The 15065-nt window shown below is 39.1% G+C and overlaps 1 protein-coding gene across 2 annotated transcripts in view; it reads left to right on the top strand.

The window, feature by feature from the left end:
* The window catches only part of LOC122556579 (follistatin-related protein 5-like), a 563792-nt gene that overhangs the window by 175090 nt on the left and 373637 nt on the right, over nt 1–15065 (top strand). For both annotated transcript variants that reach the window (XM_043703426.1, XM_043703425.1), the window contains exon 4: nt 10092–10340. In XM_043703426.1, coding sequence (XP_043559361.1) covers nt 10092–10340 — 249 coding nt within the window. The remainder of the gene's footprint in view (nt 1–10091; nt 10341–15065) is intronic.

Genomic DNA, 15065 nt, shown 5'->3' with positions numbered 1-15065 from the left:
CTGACCTAAATCACCGCCCATCCTATTCTAGAATCACTGACCTTTCCAACTCTGACCTCCAGGAAGTCCCACAAACTCCCTCTTTCTCAGCTACAGGCCTAGCCTCCTCAGCCACATTTCAACTTCCAATCATACTCCAAAGCGCACTCCAATGATGCTTTTTTTCCAAACTGTTAACTGAAACTGTTGAGTTTGACTTTGTAGACTTTAAAATCTGGTTGAGGCTGTAGAATTTTAAATTTTAATTACTGTAACTAAGATAACAATATTTTGTCTGCAAAATGAAACCAAATCCTTTTTACAAGGTGCTTTTGAAACTCATAAATAACAATTCATTCAGTTTTAATCATATGAAGGAAAATGTTGATGCTGGGCTTGTTTAATTAGTCAGTTACATCTGAATTCATGTTCATTACAGAGAATGTGCTGAGACCTAATGATCCTGTACTCGGGTCTGTGTTCTGCCAGTGAGGTCTTTTTACCCAGGGGATTTCTGTCCGCTTTCAGACCAGCTCTGGCTGCCAGTTCTGGCTGAAGATTTGTCAGATGCACATATTGTTAATAACCTTGAGAATGAGAATGCAAGGGAAAAAAAACCCTGGGAATATAAATATCTTGATTCAGACACAAATATCAATTATTAAAGGGAGTGAAATTTTACCATTATTCCTCTTATAGTCCCTGCTTCTACACTGACCCTGAAGTTCATTGTTGATGGAATAAAATTTGTGGGTCAATTTTAATCTTACACATTCAAAGGAAAATGTATTTGGGATTCTCTGGTTTTAAGACAGGATTTCCCTGTTCATGGATTTTTTTTTTGCCTTTGGATTATGCTATAAATATTTACTTGTGTGTTGATTTTTGCTAAACTTAATGGTTGGTAGCTGAGTGCCTGCAAAACCTGAGACAGTCAGTATTGCTCGGTTGTTAAATCATGTGAACCATCATCACTGTCTCAACATTCACTTGGGATGACAAGATTGCAATCAGAGTTGGAACCTTTCGTTTAGTTTTCCGCTTCCTAACCTGAAACACTGGGGCCAATTGTATGAACACTTCATGTCATGCTGGCTGAGATCAGTGAACTCAGATCAAACCATGGATCATTTGTTCTGTTCTGTGTGCCTCTGCTACACTCTGCCTTGACCAACAGAGATACCAGATAAATATAAGAACTAATTCATGCTGGTTCCACTGGTGACAATAATGTTCTAACAATGCCAAATATTAATGTTGCCTGCAGTGTGTCAGGTTACCATTCAGGCACACTGGAAATACTTGGACCCAGATCTCACATTTTCTGTGAAGTAGCAATCACCATTGATTGCCGTTCCATCGTGCTCCAACATTTTGGCCCGCAACACTTCTCCACATGTCTGCCCAGGTCTTCCACTCTCATCTTCTTCAGAAACACACAGGGTAGTCCATGAAGTGCTCCATAATTTTGAAGTAGCAACAGGGGCAAGAGAGGCCATACTTTTGTTTTATGGCACTATCTGCTATATGGTAAGTTTAAATGCCCATTGCAAATGCTCATGGATGAATGAATGAATGAATGAGTGGGTTGGTAGTGTAGAAGGATCGATAAGTGGCTAAATACTTAGTGAGGTTGAGATATGTGAAAACTTTATTTGGTTGACAGTGGCTGAGGTGGCAGGTGTGAATGGGGCGAAGTGGGTCAGTTTGTTATGTGGCATGTGGCTGGTGGGTAGGGAAATATTTGGTTTAGGTAGTAAGTAGTGGAATCAAGTATTCGTAGACAACTGGGAAGGTAGCAGATGGATGAGGTGGGTTGTAGCAAACACAGAAATGCTACAAAAACCCAGCAGGTCTGGGACTATCGATGGAGAGAAAATCAGTGCTCATGTTTCGAGTAGACTAGATCTCTTCATCAGAAATAGCAAGGTGGGTTGTGGGTGAGTGGGTAGATGAATCAGGGTGGTTTGTTCAGGTTGGAAGGAGTTGTCAAGTCAAATATGAGTCAAGTTGGGTTAGGGGGACAGTCAGGTAATGTTAGATAGTCAAGAGTGGAGTTGGGTCAGAATAGGATAGGCCATCAAGTTGGGTTGGGAGTCGTTGGGAATCAGGTGGATAATGAGGGGGCTCAAAGGGAATTTGAGGGCATCACAGTGACTGATCAGTTGAAGAGTTACCCAGGTTAGACACTTTTTTTTGTCTAACATTCCTGGATAACTATCCAGGTATGCAAATCAGAATGTCCCAGTCTCCAACTCTAACTCAGGAGGGGAAATCTTTTGAAAGGTTCTAGAAACAATGTAATTGGCCATTGGAAGCTTAGACTTTCCAGGCAATTCCTATAGAGGTCAGTACATAAGGATTTTGCAGAGTTCTGACTTGAATCTCGGGTCATGATTCCAAGCTCTGATACTGAAGAGACTAGGAAATCTGGGTGTAAGCCTGACTAAATGAGACAAAGGCTGTCAACAAAATTGCAAAACTGGTGAGGTCCATCAATGTTAGTGTTTCAGTTCTGAATCTTCTCTATGGACAAAGGGGGTTTGGGCTTGTTGAACTGGGATTTGTTTTCTTGTTTACTTTTTGTTTTTATTGCTCGTGTTGTACAAGAGTCTGAAAGGGTTAATATAGAGAAGTATCTCAAATACCACATCAATGAAAATGTCATATGGACTTACGGGCAAAACAGCTTAGGATCCTAAGGAAGTTAGAGCTAACTTCCAGATCTTCCTCATAGTCTCTGTAACAGTGTCTATTGTATCAATGAAACCTGCAACTAGTTGCTATGATACTATAATCTACTTTGTGTTCCAAGAGCTTCTTCTGGTTAGACCAGTTTCCTTTACCACAGTCAACCAACCAGTCTCTTAAACACGTACAAATACAGGATGGTTGCAGGGAGGTGAGTCAGGAAATTGCATGGGCTCTGACACAAATTCTCTCTCACTATGAGGGTAGTGCCTGAGGACTAGAGGATGTCTAGTGTGGTTCCACTTTTCAAGAAGGGTGCTAGAGATGAATCAGGAAATTACAGATGGTGAGTCTCACGTCAGTGGTAGGGAAAGTATTGGAGAAAATTCTGAAGGAGAGAATGAATATCCACTTGGAATGGCATGGATTAATTAGGGATCATCAGCATGGCTTTGTCAGAGGCAAGCCATGCCTAATTTTGTTAGAAATTTTCAAAAATATGATCATGTGCATGGATGAGGGAAATTCAATTGATATTGTTTCCATCCATTTTCACAAAGCTTTTGACAAGGTCCCATATGGGATATTGATTGAGAAGGTTAAAACACGATACAGTTCGGGGAAACTTGGTAAGGTGGATCAGAAATTGGCTTAGAAATAGGACACCAAAAGGGGTGGTAGAGCAGGGAAGCTTGAAGGGGACATGATTGAGGTATGTAAGAGCTTTTTCATCTCTACCATGCCCCCTCAGCCTTGTCTGTTCTAAAGAAAAAATCCAAGTCTATCTAGTCTCCCTTACAGCTCAATTTCCCCATAAGGTGAAAAGACAGGATGAATAGAAAGCAGCTGTTCCCCTTGGTAGAAGGGTCAATCATGACGGGGCATAGTTTTAGGGTAAGGGGCAGGAGATTCAGAGAGGATTTGAGAAAAAAACATTTTCACTCAGAGGGTGGTTGAATCTGGAATGCACTGCCTGGGAAGGTAGCGGAGGCCATAGTCCTTATAGTCATTAAAAAATATTTGAATGAGTACTTGAAATATGATAACATTCAAGGATATGGGACGTGTGCAGGATGTTGGGATTAGCGTGCCTTCAGCGTGCCTTCAGCGCAGACTTGATAGACCAAAGGGCCTTTTCTTCATTGTATGGCTCAATAACTATAAAACTCGATGAATTTCTTCAGCCAGAGCTGTGGAGATCAAGTCATCGAGTGTAATTAAGGCAGAGATCAATAAGTTCTTGATTAGTAAGAGGATGAAGGATTATTGGAAGAAGGCAGGAGGATGGGGGTTGAGAAACATATTAGCTGTGATCAAATGGTGAAGTAGACTCTGGGCCAAATGGCCTAATTCTGCTCCTACATCTTATGCTCTTATAACTGAATTGATGTTGCCTAAGGCAATTTTACTTAGGATCCTTAAAACTAGTAGGGAGGAAAATGTTGCTTTCACCATTTACTAAATCAATTGTCTTAACATAATTGAAATTGTTCCTTTACAATGGATTGTAATATTTCTGTGAGTACAGATCCCAAGCTAACAGATCTAGAATTTTTCTGTTCCCAGATCTTACCATGTGAGAAATAGAAAAGAATGTATTTTCTACTCAAATTCTGTCTTTTCTCAATAATAAGACATTAAAAACAATCACCTTTGTTTCCTGAAGCACTGTTCTTTAGGATGCTTTCAATATTGTCTTGGTTTCTTATGAATATTCTTGCATTTTCAGATCTAATGACCATCTTATTCTCAGATTTCCACTCTATTTCTAATTACCAAATACCTTTATTTTCTAAAATACAAAATTACTGTAAAAAGTAATTGGACCCTGCTTTAAGTTTCCTTCGTTCATAGGTCATATATTTTCTCGAAGTTGTCATGTCCTGTAAGGTGCCCTAAGATTATTTTAATTGTCGCACTAATTCATATTGTGTTTTTGTTAGAAACTCTCGCCTTTTCAAATATCTCAGCTTCCTTGCTATGCATCTTATACAGCATTCATACAGTTTATAATATTTGAATTCCATTTTCTTTCAGCAGGGGTTTGATCATTGACCATCTATTCCTACTTGGTAAAGTTATTTTCACCAACACATGCATAAAATATTCAGTTTTATTTGGCATTTCCTCTCGATATGGTTACCAAACTGACTGTTTCTCTTCAACTCTCATGGCTTTAAAACTCAGTGATCCAATCATTTACTTGAACTGTTTGATATATATTTGTTCTGGTATAACAAACGTTTTGCCGATGTGAATTGGCTACAATACAATTGACAAATTGTGGATAACACATTCTTTCTATTGAATGGTTATAGTGATTTTCTATTAGCAATCTTCTACAGCGCCATTTTCTATATCAGTTTTCCATAGCTCGATTTTCTATAACGCGAGGTTGCAGATGAATGCAACTGTTGTGTTATACCAGAATGCCGTGTAAACAGAAAACTGTTCTTGAATTCCTTTTGGACACAAAAAGGCAAGTGAGTGATACACCAGTGTAACATTATAATATACTCTGCTCAATCTCCCACCTTGCTAGAGACTTCTAATAGATAATCTTGCAATCCTATCATCAAAGACTATTGAGGAATGTTTGGTCATCCTGTTATTTTTAAAAGAATGTAATCCTTTATTGAATTTTCTTGGACAGGTCAGTGATAATAAACATTAGTTCAAGAAACTGTCGTTCAGCCAAAGGCTATGACATGTTTTCCATGTTTTCCATTTTATAAATTATATCCTACTTATTTAACCTCTCACAGTGTAATTCAGAATCAGCACTCAATATTCTCCAAAGATAGCCAAACAATTTTCTAAAATATGTATTATCTCTCAAAGGACAATCTATAATTATGGGTGTCTTTAATCTACGTACATGTTGGAAAAATTAAGTTAGTAACAATGCAATAGAGGAAGAATTGCTGGAGTGGAAAGAAATGTTTTCTAAACCATTGAGGAACCAACTAGTGAATGTCCTAGTCTGTGCATTGTGCAATGAGAAATGAATCATTGAATAGAAGGGTTGAATTCTTCATCAAGTTGGAGAGTGACATAGTTAATTCTGAGATTAGGATCCTGATTCTAAATAGAGGAAATGCTGATGGTATGAGGTGTGAGTTGGTTAACTAGATTATGGAATGTTACTGAGAGGATGACAGTGGAAAGGCAGTGGAAAATATTCAAAGAGCATATGTGTGAACTGCAAGAATTGCTCATTCCTGTCCGGTGCAAAACTAAATTGGAAAAGGTGGCCAAGCCATGACTTAGAAAGGAAATTAGAGATTGTATTAGATTCAAGGAAGAGGCACACCATTTGAGCAAAAAATTAACAGAATTGAGAAGAGGGAGCAATTTACAATTTAGTGACAGAGTACAAAGGAAATGCTAGAAAAGGAAAAATAGAGTACAGAACTAAAAGTGTGGGTAGTATACAAACTGACTATAAACTTTCTATAGTCATGTGAAGAGACAAAGAATGGTGAAGAGAAATCTAAGTCCTTACAGTCAGAAACAGGGAAATTTATAATGGAGAAGCAAAGAAATGGCTGACCAACTATATACCTACATTGGTCCTGTGTTCACAAAGTAGAACACAAATAACATGCCAGAGCTGTTGAGGAACACAGGGCTTAATGAGATGAAGGTACTCATGGAAATCATGCTATTAAGGAAATAGTGTTGGGAAAATGATGGGATTGTAAGCTAATAAATCCCCTGGGCCTAATAATCTATATCCTAGAGTACTTAAAGAAATGTCCCTCAAAAAAAAACAGATCCATTGGTGGTCATCTTCCAAGAGTCTATAGACACTGCAAAAATTCCTAGAGATTGGAGGGTAGCTAATGGAGCCCTCTACTTAAAAAGGGAGGTAGAGAGAAAACCAGAAATTGTTGACCTGTCAGCCTAATGTTGATTATGGAGAACTTACTGGAGTCCATTATTAAAGATTTCAGAGCAAACCACTTAGAAAACAGTTGCAGGATCAAAGAGTATCAGCATGGATTTATGAAAAGGTAATCATGCTTGATAAATGTATTGCAATTCTTCGAGAAAGTAACAAATAGAATTGATGAGGGAGAGCCAGTGGTTTTTAGAAAGCTTTTGACGTATTCTCACATAAAAGAAAAGCAGCTAAAACTGAAACGTATTGAGGTGGTTTGAAAATTGGCTGGTGGATAGAAAACAGTGGGTAAGAACAAATGTGCCCTTTTCTGAATGGCAGACGGTGAGTAGTGGAATGCCACAGGAATTAGTACTTGGGTCCCAGCTGTTTGCAATGTATATTAGTGATTTAGATGACAGAACTAAATGTAATCTCTCCAAATTTGCAATGACACAAAATTGGGTAGGAGACTGAGCTGTGAGGAGGATACAGAGGTGCTCCAGTGCAATTTGGACAGTTACGTTAGCGGGCAAATGCAAGGCAGATGCAGTATAATGTGGATGAATGCAAGGTTATCCACATTCATAGCAAAAGCAGAAAAGCAGATTATTATCTAAATGGCCATAAATTGAGAGGGGCAAATATGCAACAAGACCTGGGTGTCCTCATATATCCGTTGTTGAAGCTAGGCATGCAGGTGCAGCAAGCAGTAAAGAAGGCAAAAAAGATGTTGGCGTTCAGAGAGGGAGGACTCGAATATGGGATACCTTGCTGCAATTATATAGATCTTCGGTGAGATTACACTTGGAATGTTGTGTGCAGATTTGGCCTCCTTTTTCTGAGGAAGCATGCTCTTCCTATGGAGAGAGTGCAGTGAAAGTTTGCCAGATTGATTCCTGGATGGCCGATGCTGACATATGAGGAGAGGTTGAATCAATTAGGAATAAAGTCATTGGACTTCAAAGAATAAGGGGGATGTATCACAGAAATCAACAACATTCTAAGAGGGCTAGACTGGGGAGATATAGGAAGATGTTCTTAATGGCAGGGGAGTCCAGAACCAGGGTCACAGTCTCACGAAATAGGGTAAACTATTTAGGACTAAGATGAGGAGAAATTTCTTCACCGTGAATGATGAGCCACATAAATCAGTTGAGGCCAAAACATTGTATGATTTCAAAAAGGAGTTGGTTTTAGCACTTGGTCTCAAAGGATCAAAGGATAAGTGGCGAAAGGAGGGAACAGGCCATGACTTGGATGATCAGCCACGATCACAATAAATGGCCTACTCCTGCTCCTGTTTTCTATGTTTCTCACATCTCATTATGTGGCCATTCCCTGCTGCCCTGCACATATAAAAAAAAATTCTAGTTAATTCCCCAGTCTCACTCATGGGCCATTATGTTTCATTGACTGTTTGATCATAGTCAATACTGATTTCAAAAATCTGTAAGCCCATTCTCAACCAGATATTAGTTTAGCTCATTTTAGGAGGTATGCATCATTAACTGCACTTGATGGGAGGCTCTCCTACTTATTCAGCACTCTGTGGAGTGGAAATTCTTCTAATTAACCTAATTTCAGACTTGTTAATTTTAAGCTTATATTTTCTTGTTACATGTTCAAATCCGTGTTTATATTTACATCATCTGTACCTCAGCATTTTAAACGTGTGTATCATGACCCATGCATTCCCCTATCTCTTCCAGTTGATATTCTGTAATGAAAACAAATTGAGTTTTGTAAATCTGCCCTTGACATTTGAAGACTAGACCTGGTGTCATCCTCGTCCTTTATCTTTTAACACATTTCCAATACATCAGTGTTCCTCTGAAGATAGCGTACACAATTAATATTGCAAATAGAGTTGCGCCAATGAATAACAACATGTCTTGTTATCGAATGCCTGAAGTCACATCCTAATGCTTGATTACTTTTGTTGATTATAGCTTTCAGTTCTATTCATAGACTTCCTTTTGTGACCTAGTAAGAAAAGCATCAATTGCCTGGATAGCAGATCATATAATTGTATCACTATCAGGTTATAATTGTCTCACTAACTTTTACTAGTTGTCATGAACAGTCATTGATGTGAGGCATTAACTTTGGGTGGAATGTAATGCCCTCCCCCCTGGTGAGTTTGGTGCTGAGTGAGGGCACTTAGTCAAGTTGAAGGGCTGCAGTTGACCACCACACCATATCCCATCTCAGCTCTGGTTTGGTCCATGGAGGAAAAGCCCTTGGATGGCATTCCTTTCTTGCCAGCAATTTAGCATTTTATATTAGTAAGGAAAAGCAGCAGTCAAATTGATTTAATTTTATTTATTGTAGTCACATATACCTAAACACAGTGAAAAGCTTTGTTTTGTGAGCAGTACAGGCAGCACATAGCAACCAAGGACATACAGATCATTGGATGCTTAGGGCAATTCATACAAGGTTACAACTGCACCAAAAGTGTGCAAAGTAAGATTGACATTAACAAGATCAGCATTATTTGAAGTTAGAAAGGCCCATTCAGCAATCTAGTAACAGCAAGGAAGAAACTATTCTCGAACCGGCTCATGCGTGTGTTCAAGCTTCTGTATTTTCTGCCTGATGCAAGAGATTGGAAGAGAGTATTACTGGGGCAGGAGGGGTTTTTGATTATGTAGGCAGCCTTTCCACAGCAATGAGAAGTGTAGATGGAGTCCATGGTTGGGAGGTTGGCTTCTGTGATGGTCAGGACTGTGCACACAACTTTCTGTAGCTTCTTACAGTTCTGAGCAGAGCAGTTGGTTTACCAGGCTATTATGCACCTGGATAGAATGCCTTCTATGGTGCATCTGTAAAAGTTGGTAAGGGTCCTTATGGACACACTGAATTGTCTGAGAAAGAAGTGGTGTTGTGCCTTCTTGACTGTCGCATCTACTTGGGAAGTCGAGGATGGATTGTTAGTTATCATCACTCTGAGGAACTTGATGTTCTTGACAGTCTCCACCTCAGCTTCGCTGATGTAGACAGGGGCCTGTCTTCTCTCTTTTCCTCCTGAAGTCAATGATCAGTTCTTTTGTCTCATAACAATAAGGCAATGACCAGATAATCTGTTTTTGAGGATTAAGTATTAGGATGTGGGAGGACTGTCAAAGTCGTGCCACCTGAGAGGGCAGAATCTGGCCTCAACATAGGGCTTAAGCCAAAAGCAAATATTACATTCTGGTGAAAGTCTGAATTGTAACTCTCAAGTGTCTAGGATGGGACCTGAACACATAAACTTCTAATTCGGGTAAGATTGTTCTCATTGAACTACATTTGACAATAATACTTAATCTGTGCGAGAAATGTTTAATCCAGAAGAGAACTTTATGTCTGTTGAAGTTTCATTCCTCAGTATTATAGCCCAACATTTTTCAGCGACCAAAGTTACTTGTATACATATAGTTTACAATGAAACGTACCAGTTTCCATCAGACACTGGACAGTTTGGAAGTTGTGTGAAAGTTTTCAAAGCTTTCCACATGAAGGTTTAACTTCATAATGTCTTTTTTTTCTATAGTGTACCATGGCCAAGATGGTCTGCATGGAGCTTGTGAAAAGAACTATTGTGGCCGTGGGCAACAGTGTATCATCAGTAAAGAGACTGAGCTGCCAGAGTGTGTGTGTATACATCAGTGCAAGCCCAATTACATACCTGTTTGTGGCTCTGATGGGAAGTTTTATGAAAATCACTGTGAACTGCACCGTGCTGCCTGCCAACAGAGGAAGAGAATCCACATTGTAGACAACAAAGAGTGTTTCTTCCACGGTAAGTCACTGTGTACCAAAATCATGAAGTTGAATGGTAGATTGTCACTGTTCAATGTTTCCTTTTATCCATTCTGAAAAACAGATGTAACCTGCCCTTGGAACCTGATTAAAACTACTAAAACTGAGTAGTCCAGCAGAATTTGTGCAGTGATATTTTCTCAAATTGTATAATTGCTATGAAGCAACATTCGATGGCTATGCCAACAGCCTTATGGAAATGAAAACAATGCTTGAAGTAGATAATCATCTTGAGTTTATAACAACATCGGTTGATAATGCAAGAGTTCATCATATTTTTACAAAGTAGGACACATCAGTGGCAAAATCAGAATCATTTATTTATCTGTTTGACTAAAAGCCATAGAATCACATTTGTTTGATGGTACCTTCATGACATTGCTTCCCATAATGTGGTATGGTAATTTTGATCAATTTTGCTTATTCTTAAATTTTGTTCCACAGGCCTGTTCCCATCAGCAGCTGGGATTAAATAATTCCAAAAATCTTTTTGAACAGAGCTTTTATTGTTCAGAGAAGGGTAAACTTTCACTATGTGGCCATGCCTTAAAACAATATGTGAAGGGACTGTGCTCAATCCATTAAGGGCTTATTTTTGAAATTTAGGACAACTGAAATTTAACAAAAAGCAAAACACATTGTCTGCTGGAAATGCATTAACACAATTTTAATCTCTCACCCAGCAATTTTTGAAAGCTGTAAAGGATCAGAAAAGCACAGTTATGGGTTAAATGGAAGTAGAAACAACTATTAAATGGCACTGTACCTAAAATATGCAAATCTGAGCACTTTTCAGATGAAGTCAATCTTCTCTGTCAAGCAGTCCAAACTCAATGAAAAGCACATCAAAGATGTTGGAAATGTGAAAGTAAAACAGAAATTGCTGTAAACATGCAGCAATTCAATCAGCAGAAGTGACAACAGGTGGCACATCTTACTGCCATTGAGCATGTTGTTGTCTCACTTATCTCAACCAACTGAAAAGCACAGTTGTGAGTGTGTCATGATGTTGAGTCTGTTAGATGGATAAATCCAGTGTTGACCATGCTCCAACATCCTTCCTATTTGTCTGTGCTAGAATGCACTACTGGCAGTTGTGCAATTCAATTTGGAAGATTTCACTAAGTTCAGTTAACTATTAATCTTAAATTACACTGCTGTTATCATGCTGAATTGTAGGTACTGTTGCACGTGTTGGTAGAGTTTTATTTTCAGTTTTGATGCTAACATAACAGGAGCAAACTTCTCTCTGAAACCAAATCCCAGGAATTTTCCTAGATGAAGCACAATGATTCATTCATGTAAAATACTTGACACCACAGGGAACACATCAGCAAAGGAGGGGGCCATTAAAAGCATGTAGCCGCTTAAAGCTAAATGGATGCAAGTGGTGGTAAAAGTTACTGCAATCTTTTTGAAGGCTGTCAATGTGTTGAAAATATTGATGCAGCTGGTTTGAAACCTCAGCAGCTGTGGGTATGAATCAAAGATTCAAAACTATTGAACATTTAATCCACTCTCTTGTCTACACAAAATCTGCCCTGGTAATAAAAGGTTTGTAAAATAACATCTTATTTTGCAGGCTTTCCAAAGTCTGTACAGCATAAGTGATTCTGGAAAAACATATTGAAGCAGGAAAGAGACTTTGTGTGCAAGTAATGGAGCAGCGCAGTTTGGCAGCTGCCAGAGTGTATGTGCTGTAGTAAGTGTTGGTTTTGAGAAAGATCCCTTGTGTGGCACTCCAGTATGATCTTCTCAGTCAGTAGCAGTGCACTGCATACTCAACATTGTGTATCTTAAATGTTGTACCTAGAAATAAAAATAACAAAGTAAGTAATTATATGTATTAAAAAAAACTGCCGAAGGCAAATCCAAACGGTAATTTGCAATATATATGACCCATAAAATGTTGTGCTTAAGCTAGTTCTATGTTTAATGTTGGCCCATATAGCATTTAGTAAGACTAGAATGAACCCGCATTTGATTCCCGACAACAACTTGACACTTCACGGAAGCACTATGGAAACGGATGGTGTCAGGCCACTTAAAGAAATATTAGGTCAGATGATTAAAAGCGTTTTCTAATTAGTAAGTTTGGAAGGTGATGGCCTAGTCATTCTGATCACTGGACTGTTAATACAGAGACCCAGGTAATGTCCTGGGGACCCAGGTTCAAATCCTACCACAGGTGGTAGAATTTGAATTCAGTAAAGATCTGGAATTAAGGGTCTAATGATAACCAGGAATCCATTGCCAATTGTTGCAAAAATCCATCTGTTCACATTAGTTTAAAGGACTAATGTCCTTTAGGGAGGGAAACTGTCTTCCTTACCTCATCCGGCCTATGTCTGACTCCAGACCCACAGCAATGTTAACTCTAAACTGACCTCTGGGCAATTAGGGATGGGCAATAAATGCTGGTCCAGCCAGGGATGCCCACATCTCATGAATGAATAAAGTAGTGTCCTAGGGGAGGAATGGGAGGCACAAGGGTGGAGAGTGTTAAGTAAGAATTTTCATGCTTGTGATTTAGGTATGGTATGTCATAGCCACCAATGGTAGAATGGTTTTGACAGGAAGTGAATAAGAATCAGAATTAGAGCAACATGGATGTTTTGGAGAAATGTGGAGTGGAAAAACATTACAAAAGAATTGTCGAAACTGCGGAGGAATTTGAAAACGGGGATGAGAATTTTTAAATCAAAACATTGTTTGACAGCACTGTCCTAATGTAGGACAGTGAGCAAAGGACTGATAGGGCATGAGATTTGCATAGAATTAAGGATGTTTTGGAGTTTGGATGACCTCATGTTTACACACGGTAGAATATGAGAAGCCATTGTGCTGGAAAAGTGATATATAGAGTTAGTGAAAGCCTGGATTAGGGCTTCAGCAGCATAAGAGCTAGACAGAGGTAAAATTGAATGATATCAGGAGATGGAACTAGATTGCCTTATTTGTGGCATGCATATTAAATCAGATCCTCACCTCAGAATTTCATGTTAGATGAAGGTTGCAAACAAACTGGTTTGATCTCATAATGTTGCCAGGGAGACCATTTGAGCCTAACCTAATAGGTACATCATTGGTTTGTCCATGGTATTAATATGCAGCACAGAAGCTCAGCCACAGTTTCTGATCGTCTGATGTGGTGGAATATACCCAGCCCCTGGATGATGCTGTGAATGTGAGAAAGCTGAAAAAAATCACATCAAATGGCTAGCAATGGGCTTCTTGAAATTGAGAATGGAAATTCCCAATTTCTAACCAAATATTGAACAGGAAACCAAAATTCTCATCAGTAAATGGTTAGAGGTCTATTTTCATGCATTTGCATGAAAAACATTCTTATTATTGCATCATTTTGCTTCATACGGCTTTTCATTCTCTCATCGACTGGATAGAAACTAGATGACAATTCCAAATTTGAAAGTCAGAGTGATAAACTGGTAACTTCAGCTAGCTCCTTGGTTCTCTAGCCCTCCATCTTGGACACAAGTCAACAACATCTCTGGGCATGCTTCATGGACAGTGGCTCTACATGACCTATCCATTGGGACCTCCAGGCAAAGCAGAGTGTGGGACATTTGACAGGCACTGTGAAGGACATCTACAGAATGCCAGCACTGAATTAGATGCATAGTTAGGCTTTAGGGCTAGCCCTGTCACTAGGACTCCTGAAGGTCTGGCACTGACCTGTGACACATGAGAGAATACGATGAGCCGAGCCCCATGGGGGAAGAGGCATAGCCAATGAGGTGAGTTTGGTAAAATGGCATGATTAAACTGGCTAGACCTGGTGGAAAGAATCCCTCCAGGAAATTCACCAAAACTTAAACCTTGTCAAGTTCTAGTAAAACAAATCCATCCCCTAGTATTTGTTATGGTTCTGTGCCACAAACATTAATCAATGGAAAATATATCGCACAATCTCAATTTTAGTTAACACTTCCATACTCAAGTCACAGACTTCTATATGAAGCTGTAACAGGCTATTGGTCAGATGTTCAAACTTCAAAATAAGAACTGGCTCTTGATTTGTATTTGTTTTGAGTTAAGTCTTTCTTTTCCTCGAAACTAAAGTGGCATATGTTGCAATATTGTGCTTACGTAAGTCAATTATTGTCTTCATATCACATACATATTTTATAAGATACTGAATTAAACAAGAAAACTATCTTCGAAGTTCTGCAGGCATTCTAGTTTTTGTGCATGCCAAATTAGGAAAATAAAGCTAACAAACATCCATTTAATTTCTTTTGGATCAGAAAGAGTTGAAAAGTGTCTAATGTAACATTCTCAGAACAAACATTCTGTCAAATCTGTTAAATAAATCTTTGAGATCAACTTCCCCCCTACATTTTATTCTGTGCTGCGCATACCTCCAAGGTCTGTGCTTGGCAGTGACCTTTGCAGTGTTGAAAAATGTGATGCTGGAAAAACACAGCAGGCCAGGCAGCATCTGAGGAGCAGGAGAATCGACGTTTCGGGCATAAGCCCTTCTTCAGGAATTCAGCCTTATGCCCGAAATGTCGATTCTCCTGCCTCTCGGATGCTGCCTGGCCTGCTATGTTTTTCCAGCATCACATTTTTCATCTCTGGTCTCCAGCATCTGCAGTCCTCACTTTCTCCTAGATGACCTTTGCAATGTCAGCAAAAGCAAGGCCCGATGGTATTATAATTGGATTGTTAATCTAGAGACCCA

The sequence above is a fragment of the Chiloscyllium plagiosum genome, chromosome 14 (assembly GCF_004010195.1).
Source record: "Chiloscyllium plagiosum isolate BGI_BamShark_2017 chromosome 14, ASM401019v2, whole genome shotgun sequence".
NCBI classification, from domain to species: Eukaryota; Metazoa; Chordata; class Chondrichthyes; order Orectolobiformes; family Hemiscylliidae; genus Chiloscyllium; species Chiloscyllium plagiosum.
Note: the sequence above shows the minus strand (reverse complement) of the source record. Positions and strands in the feature narration are given on the sequence as shown.